Source organism: Camponotus vicinus, unplaced genomic scaffold (assembly GCF_025532165.1).
Source record: "Camponotus vicinus isolate PSW18456_S1 unplaced genomic scaffold, iyCamVici1.0 SCAF_8, whole genome shotgun sequence".
NCBI classification, from domain to species: domain Eukaryota; kingdom Metazoa; phylum Arthropoda; class Insecta; order Hymenoptera; family Formicidae; genus Camponotus; species Camponotus vicinus.
Window position 1 is genome coordinate 5,301,559 of NW_028141980.1, and position 18,625 is coordinate 5,320,183.

Sequence of the window (18,625 nt, forward strand, 5' to 3'; positions counted from 1 at the left end):
TCATATTGTTCCCTTATAATGATAACCGCATTGATCCGAAAGTGATATCTTTGCTGGTCTGACCTCAGGCTTTTGAAGGGTTGAAACGACGAAACTGTCCATTTTTTGACATTTTGCCTGAGGAAACATTTGTTCAGTGACCCAAAAGGTACAACATATTTCAAATTCAGCCATTTTCGCCGGGGCCCATTTTCACGTGGTTTAGTGCGGGGTCCTTTTCTCGACATTTTAAAATTTTATACTTAACGACAATTTGCACTGCACACTTTCCGCTTGAGCTCGACAACGTGAAGAAGAAAGCGATTTCATGCACGATCGTTTTTTGTTTGCAGTCTACATGCGTTGACTTGTTGAAACCAAAGGTCTCTATCGCGTCGTCTCTTTTTCCGCGAATCAAAACAAGCATTAACTGGCGCAGTAACACGCGTTGACACACGTATAGTGTCGTTGCGCATTTCATTGAATTATACTGTTTAAGATGTTATTTGCTTCTAATAACAATTTAATTGAAATTTTGCAATTAGGTAAAACTGCATTCAAGTCGTAAATGAACTACTTTACTTTTGAAATCATATCTGATTTCATGTATTTTAAAACAAGAATGTAAAAAAATTTTTTTCCCAAAAAATCGTAGAGCAATTACAATAAAAAAAGTTATTTTTGAATGATGCTCAGGTGAGGCCCTCTAGTAAGCGAGGCCCGGGGCTATAGCTCCCCCTAGCCCCCCTTAATCCAGGCCTGGCCCTCCCTTTTCTCCTTCTCAATGTGCGGACACGGGTCCCCTAATTGCAAAATTTCAATTAAATTGTTATTAGAAGCAAATAACATCTTAAACAGTATAATTCAATGAAATGCGCAACGACACTATACGTGTGTCAACGCGTGTCACTGCGCCAGTTAATGCTTGTTTTGATTTACGGAAAAAGAGACGACGCGATAGAGACCTTTGGTTTCACTCGCTGGCTGGACCCCGAGAAGACGAGACTCTCCTATTCGGAGGTTGTTAAGAGCGCCCGAAGGAACGATATAGTTTTTCGGACGTCAGGAGTAGGCGATATTAGGGTTCCTCCCCAGCGGAGATTTTGTTATAATGATTCCCGGCGCTGGTGAGGGACCGCTCACGAGGAAAGTTTTGGGTCTGGCGAGACCCAATTTGCGGAGGAGGGAGGAGTTTCCCAGTTGGAACAGTAGAAGTGAAACACCGTGTGGGTAGGCTAGCGGCGATTCCTCTAACTGCCCTGCCTCCACGGTGTTATAAGTGCCTGGAAATCGGGCACATATCTAGGTGATGCTCGGGCTCCAATAGAAGTCAGCGGTGCTATAAATGTGGCGCCAACTACCATAAGACCCGGCTTTGTCGAGCCGGACATCCCAATTGCTCGCTCTGCGCGGATTTGAGCCACCCGGCTGGACATGTTTTTTTGGGGGGGGAGGATGTATTACAACTCCCCCCCGAGAAGAGGAAGACGGGCCGCCATAAAGCCAGACGGCGCAATAGCGCCCTGATGAAGTGTTGCTCTGCTTTCCCCCTCCTGTAAGAGGGGGGTAAGTGGAGTCTTTAAGGGAAGTGATTGTCTCTCCACCCCTCATAGTCCGAGAGGGAGGGAGAGTAGACACAGCGGAGTTCGGAATCGCAAACCGCGGACACTGGGACGCCTCGTGGAGGAGACGGAGGAAGGATCAGACATGACCTCTCCTTTCCCCCTCCCTCTAGGGGTCACGGGGTTCTGTGTGAGGACACAGGACCCCAACATGTGACCCCTGTGGTGGGGCGGCAGAGTGATGTGACTCACTCTACCGCCAATTAGAGATGGTAGTCGGGATGATTCACCCTGACAGGATAGGGGTCCTTTTCCCATAAAAGGGAGAAGCGTCAGACGCGCGTTAGGAGGGGGCCGCGGAAGAATTTTGCTAGTGACCCTGTAGCCCCCTCCACTAGCGCAGGTTAGGCGGCCACCGTTGGGTTTTAGCGGGTAGTCGGGAGGATTAATTCTCCCGGAGTCCCACATAACCCCCTCCACCCGTCCCAAAGAGTGAAGGGAGTATGCATAAACGCACTTCTTTACGTAAAAGAAAAAAATAAAATCAAATATAAAGATGCGGAGAAGTATGCTGCGTGTATCGGAAGTACAGAGACGTATGCTGTGTGCCGGAGCCGCGGGTACATTCTGAGTGTTCCGGAGGATTGGGGACATATCCTGAGTGCGGGCGAGTACAATGTTTGTAAGAAAATAATTGTTCCTAATAAAAAATATGTAATTGTTAATTGCAAATTACATATTTTTTCTTAAAAATAACTATGTTTTTTCTTTACACCAATTGATTCCTCACATTATTTTGTGCATAAAAATATTAAGGTAAGAAAAAATCAAAAAATGAATATTTTACTAGATATTTTATAGTTTATGTAAAATTAAGAAATTATTTCAAACCTCATAACTTGAAAAGTACTCAATGAAAAAATACTTATTATAATATTTTGGAAAGCTCTCAAGATAAGCTATAAAAATAAGCAATAAAAAATAGGGGGTTCCGTTTAAAAAATTAAGTGACCTTCATGTGACCTTCAAATTATCCAAAGTCAAACCAATGGTATTATCTTATGTCCCCCTTCGAGTCAAACAACTTTTGTCTGAAACATTTGTTTCTACAATCAAAAATAAGAAAGTTAATGAGGTGGGTAATTTAAAATGACACCCTGTATATTAAAATATATTTATGTACATATATATGTATATACAGGTTGAAGTATCGATGAAGATACTTTAATAAAAGTTCAGCATTCTTTTGAAAACCGTTTTCGAAAATGTATCGAAGTTAATGGCCATCATTTCGAACATTTACTGGAATAAAATTATTTAAGTTTTGAATAATAAGCCTACGTTTGCTTACATCAGATTGTTTTCATTGTTGTTTATGTCGTTGATCCCAGGTAATGTAGAGAACGGATATCTGTTGTCTTATTTTTGAAATATCTCATCAACTATCAATTTTAGGTCATAAGTGTACTAGTACTTTTAGACTCAAAATTGAACGCTCTTTTCATTTCCGAAAGAAAAAGTACACCCTCCCATTTAAAAAAATCAAGTAGACATCGAAATGACCTTCAAAATCGCATTCCGAGAATAATCCAAGGTCACGGTGTTATGTCCCCCTTGGAACCCTACAACTTTTGTCTGAAACATTTTTTAATATCTCGCTTCGTTTCCGAGAAATACGCCCGCGTCACTATAAATGCCTCACCCTGTATATACATATATATGTACATAAATATATTTTAATATACAGGGTGTCATTTTAAATTACCCACCTCATTAACTTTCTTATTTTTGATTGTAGAAACAAATGTTTCAGACAAAAGTTGTTTGACTCGAAGGGGGACATAAGATAATACCATTGGTTTGACTTTGGATAATTTGAAGGTCACATGAAGGTCACTTAATTTTTTAAACGGAACCCCCTATTTTTTATTGCTTATTTTTATAGCTTATCTTGAGAGCTTTCCAAAATATTATAATAAGTATTTTTTCATTGAGTACTTTTCAAGTTATGAGGTTTGAAATAATTTCTTAATTTTACATAAACTATAAAATATCTGGTAAAATATTCATTTTTTGATTTTTTCTTACCTTAATATTTTTATGCACAAAATAATGTGAGGAATCAATTGGTGTAAAGAAAAAACATAGTTATTTTTAAGAAAAAATATGTAATTTGCAATTAACAATTACATATTTTTTATTAGGAACAATTATTTTCTTACAAACATTGTACTCGCCCGCACTCAGGATATGTCCCCAATCCTCCGGAACACTCAGAATGTACCCGCGGCTCCGGCACACAGCATACGTCTCTGTACTTCCGATACACGCAGCATACTTCTCCGCATCTTTATATTTGATTTTATTTTTTTCTTTTACGTAAAGAAGTGCGTTTATGCATACTCCCTTCACTCTTTGGGATGGGTGGAGGGGGTTATGTGGGACTCCGGGAGAATTAATCCTCCCGACTACCCGCTAAAACCCAACGGTGGCCGCCTAACCTGCGCTAGTGGAGGGGGCTACAGGGTCACTAGCAAAATTCTTCCGCGGCCCCCTCCTAACGCGCGTCTGACGCTTCTCCCTTTTATGGGAAAAGGACCCCTATCCTGTCAGGGTGAATCATCCCGACTACCATCTCTAATTGGCGGTAGAGTGAGTCACATCACTCTGCCGCCCCACCACAGGGGTCACATGTTGGGGTCCTGTGTCCTCACACAGAACCCCGTGACCCCTAGAGGGAGGGGGAAAGGAGAGGTCATTTCTGATCCTTCCTCCGTCTCCTCCACGAGGCGTCCCAGTGTCCGCGGTTTGCGATTCCGAACTCCGCTGTGTCTACTCTCCCTCCCTCTCGGACTATGAGGGGTGGAGAGACAATCACTTCCCTTAAAGACTCCACTTACCCCCCTCTTACAGGAGGGGGAAAGCAGAGCAACACTTCATCAGGGCGCTATTGCGCCGTCTGGCTTTATGGCGGCCCGTCTTCCTCTTCTCGGGGGGGAGTTGTAATACATCCTCCCCCCCCAAAAAAACATGTCCAGCCGGGTGGCTCAAATCCGCGCAGAGCGAGCAATTGGGATGTCCGGCTCGACAAAGCCGGATCTTATGGTAATTGGCGCCACATTTATAGCACCGCTGACTTCTATTGGAGCCCGAGCATCACCTAGATATGTGCCCGATTTCCAGGCACTTATAACACCGTGGAGGCAGGGCAGTTAGAGGTATCGCCGCTAGCCTACCCACACGTTGTTTCACTTCTACTGTTCCAACTGGGAAACTCCTCCCTCCTCCGCAAATTGGGTCTCGCCAGACCCAAAACTTTCCTCGTGAGCGGTCCCTCACCAGCGCCGGGAATCATTATAACAAAATCTCCGCTGGGGAGGAACCCTAATATCGCCTACTCCTGACGTCCGAAAAACTATATCGTTCCTTCGGGCGCTCTTAACAACCTCCGAATAGGAGAGTCTCGTCTTCTCGGGGTCCAGCCAGCGAGTGAAACCAAAGGTCTCTATCGCGTCGTCTCTTTTTCCGTGAATCAAAACAAGCATTAACTGGCGCAGTGACACGCGTTGACACACGTATAGTGTCGTTGCGCATTTCATTGAATTATACTGTTTAAGATGTTATTTGCTTCTAATAACAATTTAATTGAAATTTTGCAATTAGGGGACCCGTGTCCGCACATTGAGAAGGAGAAAAGGGAGGGCCAGGCCTGGATTAAGGGGGGCTAGGGGGAGCTATAGCCCCGGGCCTCGCTTACTAGAGGGCCTCACCTGAGCATCATTCAAAAATAACTTTTTTTATTGTAATTGCTCTACGATTTTTTGGGAAAAAAATTTTTTTACATTCTTGTTTTAAAATACATGAAATCAGATATGATTTCAAAAGTAAAGTAGTTCATTTACGACTTGAATGCAGTTTTACCTAATTGCAAAATTTCAATTAAATTGTTATTAGAAGCAAATAACATCTTAAACAGTATAATTCAATGAAATGCGCAACGACACTATACGTGTGTCAACGCGTGTTACTGCGCCAGTTAATGCTTGTTTTGATTCGCGGAAAAAGAGACGACGCGATAGAGACCTTTGGTTTCAACAAGTCAACGCATGTAGACTGCAAACAAAAAACGATCGTGCATGAAATCGCTTTCTTCTTCACGTTGTCGAGCTCAAGCGGAAAGTGTGCAGTGCAAATTGTCGTTAAGTATAAAATTTTAAAATGTCGAGAAAAGGACCCCGCACTAAACCACGTGAAAATGGGCCCCGGCGAAAATGGCTGAATTTGAAATATGTTGTACCTTTTGGGTCACTGAACAAATGTTTCCTCAGGCAAAATGTCAAAAAATGGACAGTTTCGTCGTTTCAACCCTTCAAAAGCCTGAGGTCAGACCAGCAAAGATATCACTTTCGGATCAATGCGGTTATCATTATAAGGGAACAATATGAATTTTTAGTGAACAAAATAGTTAAAGAATAATTTGTTTATGACAGTATTGTTTAAACAATTTTAAAATGTCATTGTTTACAAGAACTGATTGCTGATTTAAAGTGGGAAAAATCATAACGGATAGCGTTTTCCTAACGCATTATTTGTTTTAAAATAAGCAATAAACAAATGGCTGATTGTGAAACCTATTCCAGTAGCCTGACCCTTAGTTATGAAAAAGCAAGTAAACAGTTACATGTTAAACAGAAACAATGATATTGAGTGTTTTTATTACACCTGCGATTAGCCTATATTATAGTTACCGGAGTCTACCACGTGAAGGTTGCAGTGCGATTTTAGACTCCTTTGGGGTGCTTTTTGTACGTGAGTCCCCTTGCCTCTCACTGCTCATCTATTCACCTAGTTCTATAGCATCATTTGGATTGATTGGCTGCGCTCTATTAGATGCATCCAAAATGTTATGTAGTAGAGACGTAGCAGGATATAAAACATTTGGTTCATAACGTGCGTATCCAAGAAACCATAATACACTGGCAACGTGAGCACACGAGCCAATACTCCTAATACCTGTTTTACAGATACAGTAGTATCCATGAATAATGTCATGAATATCATTATCGTGTTCATTCTCTTCAATGCTGTCGTATGCTATCCATAACTGATATTTTGCAGCATTGCGAAATCTAGAGTATAGTCTGACTCTTATAAAACCCGATTCGTCAATGAGTTCATCTAACTGAAACTCTTCTTGTTCGTCTCGTTGAATCTTATCCTGTATGTAAGAAGGTGCCAAGTGAACTTGATATACACCTACCGTTAGGTCTCGCAGATGTTCTAAGGTAAGGCGAGGAAAGTTAGGCACCTGATGTTGGTTAAGTTTTTTCCATCGTCCATTTCTATTACGAAGATTGTCCGCTTCTACTCGCGCTTGCACAATATTAACAGTTTGGGATTTCTCTAACATTTCTCTCGCTAGTTGCGCATTGGCCCCTTCCATATGGATGGGAGGGTGATATCTGTTTATTATCGCTCCAGCAATTCAATAAAAGTCACCAAAAAAAAAATGTAATTTGCAATTAACAATTACATTTTTTTTTCGAAACAATTATGTGTTTTCTTTACACCAATCGATTCCTCTCATTATTTTGTACATAAAAGTATTAAGGTAAGATAATTGAAAAATGAAAATTTTACTAGATATTTTATGGTTTATGTAAAATTAAGAAATTATTTCAAGCCTTATAACTCGAAAAGTACTTGATGAAAAAATACTTTATTATAGTGGTTTGGAAAGCTGTCGACATAAGCTATAAGAATATGCAATAAAAAATAGGTGGTTCCATTTAAGAAATTAAAGGTATCCTTGACCTCACCTTAACGATGCCATCCAAGGTCAAACCAATGATATCATCTTATGTTCCCCTCAAAACCATACAATTTTTGTCGAAAACGTTTTTCTCTAAAATGCTTAGTTTTTGAAAGAAAAGGGGTGTACGGGTGGTCTAGGACACCCTGTATAAAGCTTATATATGTTTATATAATAAATAAAGTTTAAATTAGCTCATATATATATATATATATATATAATATATATATAACATATTGTCTGCGAGAGCGCGAGAATAGACCGGGGAGTGAGCGCGGCGCGAAAGAAAGAGAAGGATAAGTCCCGATATATATGTATATATCTATGTACAGAGTTTATTCTATTTTCACACAAATATAAAGTCTTAATACATTCACAGTCTTTTAATTAGCGGACAAGAGAATAACGATCGACTAAAGAAAAGTATAATTTCAATACGTAAAAATCAAGTTGAATTTTATAGAGTCCGCAAGCAACGGCGAGAATCACTATATTCCGCAAGCAACGGAAAGAGCGTTTTTAATATTCGAGAACGAAATGAGCGCGTCGGAGACTTTTCGACAAAAGGCGCAGCGCTCTCTGATCGCGTCAATTTATACTCAAGCCCTTCTCGAAAGATCCAGATTTTTCAAGCATTCGACGGTTGCTGAGATAACGTTTAAAATTTAACGATCTAACATGCTTTGTTGTTATTAGATCTTTCGAGAAGGACGAGCGCTGTTTTTGAATTTGCGCGGACAAAGAGATATCTCGCTATCGGCTGCCAGTGGCGCCGAACGAACGGTCGGGCCCTCGACTCTCCTTTTTAGTCGAGCACAATCACGAGAGTCTTAATTAATTTTTTTAAATGTTCGATGCGTTTCGAACATCCCGCCCACCTCGCCGAAAGCGTTTGGTGAAATTAGGCGACTTGAGCGATGGATGCGCGGTATGCTCCTGCTGGCGGTCGAGAATCGAGGCGGAGACGTATGCCGTTAGTTATGGTGACGGTTGCTAATAAATCGAAGCCAGACAAGGACAGATGATTGTTTACAGTGATTAACAAAAAAATTAACAAAAGAAAGAGAAGAGAAAAAAAAGAAAAAAATTAAGAATGATGTGGTCGCTATTGAGACGACGACCCTTCTACAAGGTCGTTGTCGCGTTGAGGTAGTAGGACTAGCTTCGCAATCGGTCGAGTGAGCTCCGAGGTAGCGACGGTTACGACGCGAGTTTGTCCATTCTCGCCTGGGTGGACTCGCACGATGCGCGCCAAAGGCCACCGCGTCGGCGGAGTAATCTCATTGCGGATGAGACACAGTCGTCCGATTTTGTAGTCCTCGCTCCTTTTCCACCACTTAGGACGATGGATAAGTCCATGCAGATATTCCTTTGCCCATTGATCCCAGAAATGGTCTCGCATCTGCTGAAGGAGACGCCAGCGGGTTAGCCGATTGAAAGATTGATCCACCAGAGACGGCTCCGGGATAGCTGTCAGCGCCGATCCCACAAGAAGTGCCCTGGCGTTAAGGCTGCGAGGTCGTCGGGATCATCTGAGAGAGCCTGTAATGGCCGGGAATTAAGACATGCTTCAATCTGAGCGAGGAGAGTACTCATCTCCTCGTATGTTAGCTTCGCGTCCCCCAACACCCGGCGCAGATGGTGTTTGACCGATTTGACGGCGGCTTTCCATATGCCGCCAAAGTGGGGTGTTGATGGTGGATTGAACTTCCACTGGATGCTCTCTGCCGCAAGCCGCTGCTCAATTGCACGTCGCTCCGGATTACTCGCCGTGAAGAGGGCTCTGAGCGTCGGCCCCGACGAAGTTTGTGCCGCAGTCGCTGCGGATGGTGCTGCACACGCCACGCTGGGAGATGAATCGGCGTAGCGCTGCTAGGAAGACGTCCGCGGTGTAGTCTGAGACGGCCTCCAGATGCACGGCTCTCGTAGCCAGACAGACATAGATGGTGATAAAGGCCTTGTTAGTCCTATGACCTCGCCCCTTGGTTGTCCGCAAAAGAATGGGTCCGGCATAATCTACCCCGGCATGAAAAAATGGTCTCGCCGGTGTTACCCGCTCTCGAGGAAAGTTGCCCATGATCTGTTGGGGAGTCGCCGCCCGCCATCGCGTGCACGTCACGCACTGGTGGATTCGCTGTTTGACGATGGCGCGGCCTCGAAGAATCCAATAACGTTGCCGCAACAGACCCAAGGTCAACTGAACTCCACCGTGAAGTGAGCGGAGATGGCAAGCGTCGATGACGAGTCGTGTAAGGTGAGAGTCGCTAAGCAGGATGATGGGGTGTCGCTCGTCATAGGCTAGCAGCGCATGCTTCAGGCGTCCACCCACACGGAGTAGACCTTCAGAATCTACAAAAGGAGTAAAGCGAATAAGTGGACTGGATTTTGGCAGGCTTCGACTCTGTCGTAGAGCTGTTAATTCCAGCTTAAATTTTCCGGCTTGCGCCAACCGGATCCATAACAGTCGAGTTGCATCGAGCTCGGTCCTGGATAGAGCTGCTCCATAGGCACCATTAAGATCGGCGGCTGACTGGCTCTCGATTTTACGTCGGGGAAGCCAACGTCGACACCAGGCTGTCACGCGCAGCAGCCTGTTAAGAGAGAAGAATCGCAGCAGTTCCTCAGGTTTTTTCACGGGCGGCTCAGTTACTTCGCTTGCGTGGACCTTGACTCGTGCTTCTGGTAGAGCCTCCTCGGTATTCGTAACGGCGGCCTTTGGCCAAGAGTGAGCATCCGCCTTGAGCCACGAAGGGCCTTGCCACCAGAGCTGGTGGTCGACAAAGTGACTTGGTGACAGACCGCGGGAAGCGCAGTCCGCAGGATTCTCCCGGCCGGGAACATGGTGCCATCGCGCGTTTGGACAAGTAATCTGGATTTCGGCTACCCTGTTGGCTACGTATGTCTTCCATCTAGCAGGATGGCCCCTTATCCATCCAAGAGCCACTGTGGAATCCGACCAGAGATGCACGGGGGCCTGTGGAAGTTCGAGCACAGTTCGCAGGCGAGAGACTAGCCTGACCATGAGTGCCGCTGCACAGAGCTCGAGGCGAGGTAATGATACCTGTTTGACTGGGGCAACCTTTGTTTTTGCAGCGAGCAAGGCCGTATCCCAAGACTTCTCGCTCTTTATTCGTAGGTAGACTGCAGCGACGTAGGTGCTCTAGAAGGCGTCAGCAAATCCATGCACCTCGATCTCGGTGTTCGCCGTGTGATAACCCATCCACCGGGGAATTCGTATTTGCTCTAACAGCGGGAGTTCCGTCTGATAGTTGTGCCACGTCCTGGCCAAGATGTCGTCGAGAGGGTTGTCCCATCCAAGGTCCTGGAGCCAGATCTGTTGAAGAGCAATTTTTGCTCTCACGACCGCAGGAGCCAGCCATCCGAGCGGGTCGAAGAGGCGTGACGTTAGAGAGAGAGCGGAGCGCTTCGTTATCCACGTCACGGATATGTGCCTCGTCGCAAACGAGAAGCAATCAGTGGCTGGATGCCACTGGAGTCCGAGCGTCGCGTGGGTTTCATGTGGCCGCCACGCGCGAATTTCTTGCCTCATGCGATGTTCGATGGAGATGTCAGCCAAGAGCGTGGGATCGTTCGTTGACCATTTCCGTAGCGGGAAACCGCCCGCCATGCAGAGATCAATTAGCTGCCGTTGCAATGCCAACGCTTCTTCCTTGGTGTCTGCGCCCGTGAGAACGTCGTCTATGTAGACGTCATGGCGGATGATAGCGGCGCCGCGGGGATATCGTTCCTCTTGATCAGCCGCGAGTTGGCGGAGAGTGCGCATGGCAAAAATAGAGCACACGGGAGTCCGTAAGTAACTGTATTAAGTTGATACTCACGAACTTTGTCGACCTCCTTGTAACGCCATAGAATCCTTTGCAGGTCGCGGTCTTCAGGGTGGATTAGTATCTGACGATACATTTTTTCCACATCCGTTGCCAAGACGTAGCGATGACGTCGCCGCTTTGCTAGAATGTCGGCGAGCTGCGGCAGCAAGTTTGGCCCCATCAGGAGGTTGATTTAAAGAAGTTCCGGACGATACGGTTGAGGAGCCATTAAATACGACGCGCAGCTTGGTTGTGGAGCTAGCTTCGCGCATGACGCCGTGATGCGGCAAGTAGCCGATTCGATTTGACGTCGGAGGGTCAGCCGGGCTCATGTGTCCGAAATCCTCGTACTGCTTCATGAAATCTTTGTACAAGTCTTGCAGATGAGGCTCTCGAACGAACCTCTTTTCCATGCTCGCCAAGACTCGCTGAGCGGATTGGCGCGTGGCTGCGAGATCCGGCAGTGGCTCGAGTACCGGAAGGCGAACCATGTATCGACCTTCCGGAGTACGAGTATACAGGGCGATCCCGAAAAACGATCCGTCTATAAAATGACGTATTCCTGAAACCATTCTAAGACAATTTTTCCTTTACCAAAATTTGATTTGAAGCGTAGTTTTTGAATTATTAAAGGAAGTAGTTAACGTATGACGGGTCGAATACAAGAGGCAGGCAAGGGTGGCGCGATTCACCGTCAGACGCGGGTGCTTACGCGGGGCGCCTGCTGCGATCAGCTGGTCGCTATACACATACAGACACACATGCGAACACATACATTTTTTCTTTTTTTTGATACGCAGGGGAAATCCTCCTGGATACCCCCCCTCCCCGGGGAGGGAGAGAGGGTTATGCCGGACTCCTACCGGCTAAAACCCCTGCGGGTGTCCTCCACCGCGGTGTCACGGGAGATCCACGGGTACGCCACAGGCATTCTTCCGCGACTCCCCCACCGCAATCCCTCGTTGTAGCCGGGAGGGAGGACACTCGTCCGCCTCCCGGCTCCGTCCAATGGGGTTCTGTCCCGGTGGGAGATCTCCCCGCTCCACACCGGGGCCCCCCTCGCCGCGGCCCCTGAACGGGGCCTCTTCTTATGCCGGATGGGGGGAGGGAGGGGGGAGCACCAGGTAGGCCATCAGGTCCCAGAACCTCCCTCTAGCCCCCCATCTGTCCACCTAGCCTGCAGTGAGGGGAGAGCGGGCCCCCAATAGCCCCCCCCACTCAATCAGTCCCGCGCTGGGGCCTGGGGCCCAGGCACGGGTCGCCTTCTCCTCCCTCGACGCATCCTCCGGGCCGCGACATCCTGTCACCCACCTCCGCCCGCCAACCACCCCCATCCATCCCATCGACGAGCCTCTCCTTCACGTCCCTGAGCTCCTCCTCCATTCTTCCCATCTTCCGCTTCAGCTCCTCATTCTCTCTCACTATCTTTTCCGCCTCCTTCCTGTGGTGTGAGGCCTGCTCCACCTCCTTCTCCATCCTACACTTCTCCAGCTGTAGCCCCCTGATTTTCTTCCTAAGGCTAGCCACCTCCTCCCCCTCTCCATCTCGCTCCTGCTGTATTCTGTATGCGAGTATGTTAAGACCCGCATGGATCTTAAGGGCAGCCATCCTCAACAACCTGACGTATTTCCCTGTCAAGTTTTTCGAAGTCGTAGCCACCTTCTCGATCGTCCGCACCACCTGCATCAGCTCGGATGTGACGTCGCGAGTCGGTTGATTCTCCAGCTCCCCCATCACGTCCTCCAAGCCGGGCAGGTTGGCGGCCGGCGGGATGACAAGGTTCGGGTCCGCCATCCTTCTTTCTTCCCACTCTTCCCTCTCTCTCTTCCTCTCCTCCTCCCTCTCTCTCTCTCTTTCGCTCTAACCACGTCTATTATATTGGTGGTGCGTGGTCTCCCTTTCTTCCTCCTCTGTCTCGAGCCGGCACTCGTGGTGGAGCCCTCGTCCTCAGTCATTGAGGTCGAGCGCTCCGACCCGGACGATTCGGGGCCTCTGCTCCTCTTGACCGCCTTGGAGGGGGCCAAGGCGGACGAGGAAGCCTCATCCATCTCACCCCCCTCCCCGGTCAAGGTGGGCTCATCAACAAAAATAATAGAACCCGCCCCAGAGGCATACCTTCATATGGCGTGGACGCCCGCCCTGTCCTATCCAGAGTCGCCGCTTCCATCCTCTCGATGTTCATCACCGGCAGCAATCCTCCAATATTCGGAAGATCACCGGCGTTGAGGATGTTCGGCGACACTTCCGGGCCCTCCCTCCCGGCAGTTCCAGATCCGGTGTTAGGGGGGGAGCGCATTACCTTGCTGCTCCTCCTGAAAGGGTCCTCCTCCACCCCACCGCGTACTGCCTCCACGACCTCGGTCACCACCGCCTGTGGGATGTTCTCCGTCGCCGACGACCTCCCCATACACGGAGTATCCACGTACGTGGTGGCCCTCGGGTCACGAAGCCTCCCGTCAGGCGCTCCCTTGATCGGTGGCGATGCCACCACCTCCTTCCCCAATCCAAAGATGATGCAATAGTCTTCCATATTATACCTACAAAAAGATAACGACAGTTCGCCCATCATGGGAGGCCTACCGCAGTAGGGCTACTTCTCTGCCGAGTTAATAACCCTAATGGAAGTGAGCAACAACCGAGAAGCGGCTTTCGGGTGGCCAACCCTAGTCGCCCACAGTGACTCTACTGGAAAAAGGTTCCTGGAGAGGGCCAGGTCCACAAAATGATGCTATAGGTTTAACGTCACCCCTATCGAGTGAGCCCCGTGGCTCCGAGCCACGAGTAACTTATACCTCGGGCTAGACGGTGCCGGGACTTACCCCGCCCGGCTCGGGTATGAGGAAATACTGGCCAGGTAATCCTCCACACACACGCCCAGTTACCCAACTTCAACCCCGGCATAGGCTCCGCCAGCGGAGAGGGAGCGGTCTTTCCACGTTAAACATAGCCCTTCAGGCCGACTTTGCCTGGACAAGTCCGGGACTTACGTTCCGACGTCTTCCAGACCAGAGGTCAGGTACCGACGTCACCTCTCCACCGCGGTCGGGGGGCTACTACTCTCCCTTGATTAGTCTGCCGGGAATATCCACCGGGGCCGACCGCGTCCCATACGCACACACATGCTCACACCGACTCACACGTGCAATGGTGCGCTCTTAGACTCCTCCCCCAACGATAAGGGGAGCTCCTCCACCACGCAAGGTGGCACACCACGGAGGAGCAGTATGCGAACACATACATTCTCTCTCTGTCTGTCTGTCTGTCTGTCTGTCTGTCTGTCTGTCTGTCTCTCTCTCTCTCTCTCTCTCTCTCTCTCTCTCTCTCTCTCTCTCTCTCTCTCATTCGCTCACTCACCTGTAATTTTTTTTTTTTTAACGAGAGAGGGGAAAATGCATTTTATGCATACCCACCGGTCGATCCAGTGAGTTATGTGGGACTCGAGTACCAAATCGAATTACCAACTCGGTACTCCCTACCCACTAAAAACCCCTCTCTTTTCACGAATTTCCTTTGACACACTGTCCCTCTGACTTCCCGAGATCTGTTTTCACATAACGTCAAAAAATAGTTATCATTACCTTGTTCGATGACTTTTGATGTATTGCTGTAATTGCTTCAAGGAGAAATGAATTTTCCGATAGATCGTACGTTCTCAAATTTAACGTAGATATCACGTTGCAAAAGACAAGAAATCCACACTAAATTATTAACTGAAAGTTTTTCTTCTTTCATGAACTGTATTCTTTTATAAACTTTAACGTAATCACATTTATTTACTCACTCGATGAGACGAGAAATTTACTAATGACTCTATCACTAATCACTATTAATCACTGTCGAATAATAACTGTTGGCGATTAAAAATCACTCGATGAAAGAAACACGCGCGGACACGTTACTACACGACGCGACGACGCGACAATGCGACGATAATTATTTGGCGACTGCAAGCAGTTTTTTGTCATGGTAGGTTGCGGTAGGTTAATGTACTACTGGCGCTATGAACGCGATCATGTGTGATTGAAGAATGCGGTAAACATAATAAACATTTAACATATTAATATTATTATTATCATGAATGTGTGATATCCATACATCGTATGATATCTATTTAAAAATTAATTAGATTAAATAAGTGTTTTTAAAATATTTATTACTTTTACTATTATCATATAAAATATTAATATTAAATATTTATTTAACTATTTTATCTATTTATTTATTTATTTATTTATTTATCTATTTCACCTATTTATTTTTAACTATTTATTATCAATGATCGAAAATCATTGAAAAAAAAATTACAGGTGAGTGAGCGAATGAGAGAGAGAGAGAGAGAGAGAGACAGACAGACAGACAGACAGAGAGAGAATGTATGTGTTCGCATGTGTGTCTGTATGTATATAGCGACCAGCTGATCGCAGCAGGCGCCCCGCGTAAGCACCCGCGTCTGACGGTGAATCGCGCCACCCTTGCCTGCCTCTTGTATTCGACCCGTCATACGTTAACTTCCTTTAATAATTCAAAAACTACGCTTCAAATCAAATTTTGGTAAAGGAAAAATTGTCTTAGAATGGTGTCAGGAATACGTCATTTTATAGACGGATCGTTTTTCAGGATCGCCCTGTATGTTCGGCGAAAGAATTCTTCGCACTTTCGATCCTCAAGGCTATGAGACGAATCCTGGACGGGAAGCTCCTCCTGCTGCCAGAACTGATGGACGAGAGCCGACAGATCTTCCTCGGTGGTGCACGCGTTAGCGATAGCGCGGCGCGATGCCGTCGGAGAGCTGACGCAGCCGGAGAGAATCCATCCCAATGAGGTTTCCTGCGCCACAGGTTGATGAGGTTCATCCTTGCGAACGCCTTCCTGAAGAATGGCTGCATAAACGTCCGCGCCCAACAGAATGTCCACCGGATCTGCCGTTAGGAAGTTTGGATCCGCCAAGTCCAGTCCGTCAAGATATTTCCAAGCATTTGAGTCGGCCTTGATCCCACCGTCATACACTGTTAGCCGAGGAAATACTAATGCCGAGACCCTCACCGTTGGTCCATCTCCTAAAGACGATAGATTGAGGGCTACTCGGCCGCGGGCACACCCCGTTTGCTTTCCGCCTACTCCGAACGCTGCGACGGATGTGGGTGTTTGCGCGAGTCTCAGGCGCTGCACCAATGCCTCGGAGATGAGCGAGGACTCTGAGCTCTGGTCCACTAGTGCGCGAGCGACGTGCGTAACTCCGTACCGATCCGTTACGCGAACGCGTGCGGTCGCAAGCAAGACGGCGACGGGAACGTTCGGCGGATTACGCGTAGTGTGCGATGTCTTTAAGATCGCGGATGCGGTGCACGCGTCGTGCAGTGTGGTGTGGTGCCTTTCGCCACAAGCTGAGCAAGCCTTCTTCGATGCACATTCGCTGACTTTGTGCTTGCCAAGACAGTTCAAGCACAAGTTGGCAGTTTCCACCAGCTGTTTCTTCTCGGCCGCGGTTTTCGACCTATACCCGTCGCAGAACATTATGTAGTGATCTTGCTGGCAGGCGGAACAACGACCACGCTTATATTCTGATTTTCGCGCGTGTTGTACGCGCGCGGATCGATTGGAACAAGCGCTCGATTTGGAAGAAGCGGGCTCCGGCGTAGCCTTCGAGGACTGAAGGTCCTCGAGAGTTTGCAATCTTTCTTCAAGAAACGATCTCAACGTGGAGTATGACGGCGGCTCCGTCGTACCTTTGACCGAATGCTCCCATTCACGCCGCGATCGGGGATCGAGTTTTTCAGTTACCGAGTAGACGAAATAGTCCTCGCTGCTTGTAATCGGTCGACCAATGCTCTCGAGTGAGCTGACCGTATTGATAACGCCGTGCAATAATTTGCGCAATTCAGAAGCGGACTCACCCTTCAGTACCGGAAGCGACGAGAAGCGAGAGAGATACGAACGAACCAGGAGGCGTTTATTCTCGTAATGACGAGTTAGCTCTGTCCAGGCTCGGGTGAAGTTCTCGCCGGTGACTGGTAGATCTTCTACCAATAAAGCTGCTTCTCCCTTCAGGCACGTCCTCAGGTAGTGCAGCTTGTCTACCTGGGAGATAGCGGTGTCCTGGCCGATGATGGAGCTGAAGAGGTCCCGGAAGGAAGGCCAGTCCTGATAGAGCCCGAAAAACGGAGGTAATTGTATCCGCGGCAACGTCGTTCGGTGGGTGAACGATGACAGAGACGCATCCAAGGGAGCGGCAGCAGGAGCGACCTCGGGAACGGCCGCTTTGGCCTTGCGCAACTCCTCCAAGAATACCCCCTTCTGGTCGAGGTAAGTCTCCTCCACGGTTGCTAAGAAGTCCTCTCGGAAATATTCGTGCTTCTCGATGGCCGCCCAGTAATCCATCATCAGCCTCTCATTATTGGCCTCGAATTTCGACCAATTGGTCTCGAGGGCTTGTAAGCGCGCCTCCACCAGTCCGATGGTCATGTTAGCGGCGCCCGACTTCCGCAGGTTGTCGTAAGCTCGGGCTATTCGCCCGTGAAGTTCGTACTGAGTACGCAAAAGACCTTCACCTTCCTTAGGCATGGCTCTTCTTCCAGGTGACACTATCAGAAGCAGCACAGAAGGTCATTGGAAAGGCACGGTCACTCACTCCACTGCACGGCACCGGACAAGCGATCCGGCTCGAAGGACCAGCAAATGTCTGCGAGAGCGCGAGAATAGACCGGGGAGTGGGCGCGAAAGAAAGAGAAGGATAAGTCCCGATATATATGTATATATCTATGTACAGAGTTTATTCTATTTTCACACAAATATAAAGTCTTAATACATTCACATTCTTTTAATTAGCGGACAAGAGAATAACGATCGACTAAAGAAAAGTATAATTTCAATACGTAAAAGTCAAGCTGAATTTTATAGAGTCTGCAAGCAACGGCGAGAATCACTATATTCCGCGAGCAACGGAAAGAGCGTTTTTAATATTCGAGAACGAAATGAGCGCGTCGGAGACTTTTCGACAAAAGGCGCAGCGCTCTCTGATCGCGTCAATTTATACTCAAGCCCTTCTCGAAAGATCCAGATTTTTCAAGCACTCGACGGTTACTGAGATAACGTTTAAAATTTAAATCGATCTAACATGCTTTGTTGTTATTAGATCTTTCGAGAAGGACGAGCGCTGTTTTTGGATTTGCGCGGACAAAGAGATATCTCGCTATCGGCTGCCAGGGACGCTGAACGAACGGTCGGACCCTCGACTTTCCTTTTTAGTCGAGCACAATTACGAGAGTCATAATTAATTTTTTTTAATGTTCGATGCGTTTCGAACACATATATATTTTATTATATGTATATATATATTTATTATTACATATTTATTATTTTATTAATATATACATATATACATATATATATATGTCAATCGGCTATTTTGACGACATCGAAAATTACCATATATTATTGCATACATT

At 47.1% G+C, this 18,625-nt stretch overlaps 2 protein-coding genes across 2 annotated transcripts; both read right to left on the reverse strand.

The window, feature by feature from the left end:
* Nucleotides 1–9,115: 9,115 nt before the first annotated feature.
* LOC145976344 (uncharacterized) lies at nucleotides 9,116–10,375 on the reverse strand. The gene has a single exon (XM_083107408.1). The coding sequence runs from the start codon at nucleotides 10,373–10,375 to the stop codon at nucleotides 9,116–9,118; it is 1,260 nt and encodes a 419-aa protein (XP_082963534.1).
* A 2,870-nt stretch (nucleotides 10,376–13,245) lies between these two features.
* On the reverse strand, nucleotides 13,246–17,741 carry LOC145976345 (uncharacterized). The gene is made up of 2 exons (XM_083107409.1): nucleotides 15,835–17,741; nucleotides 13,246–13,717 (listed from the first exon to the last, which is right to left on the reverse strand). Exons 1-2 carry the CDS (start codon nucleotides 17,739–17,741, stop codon nucleotides 13,246–13,248), a joined length of 2,379 nt encoding a protein of 792 aa, XP_082963535.1.
* Between the last annotated feature and the right edge of the window lie 884 nt (nucleotides 17,742–18,625).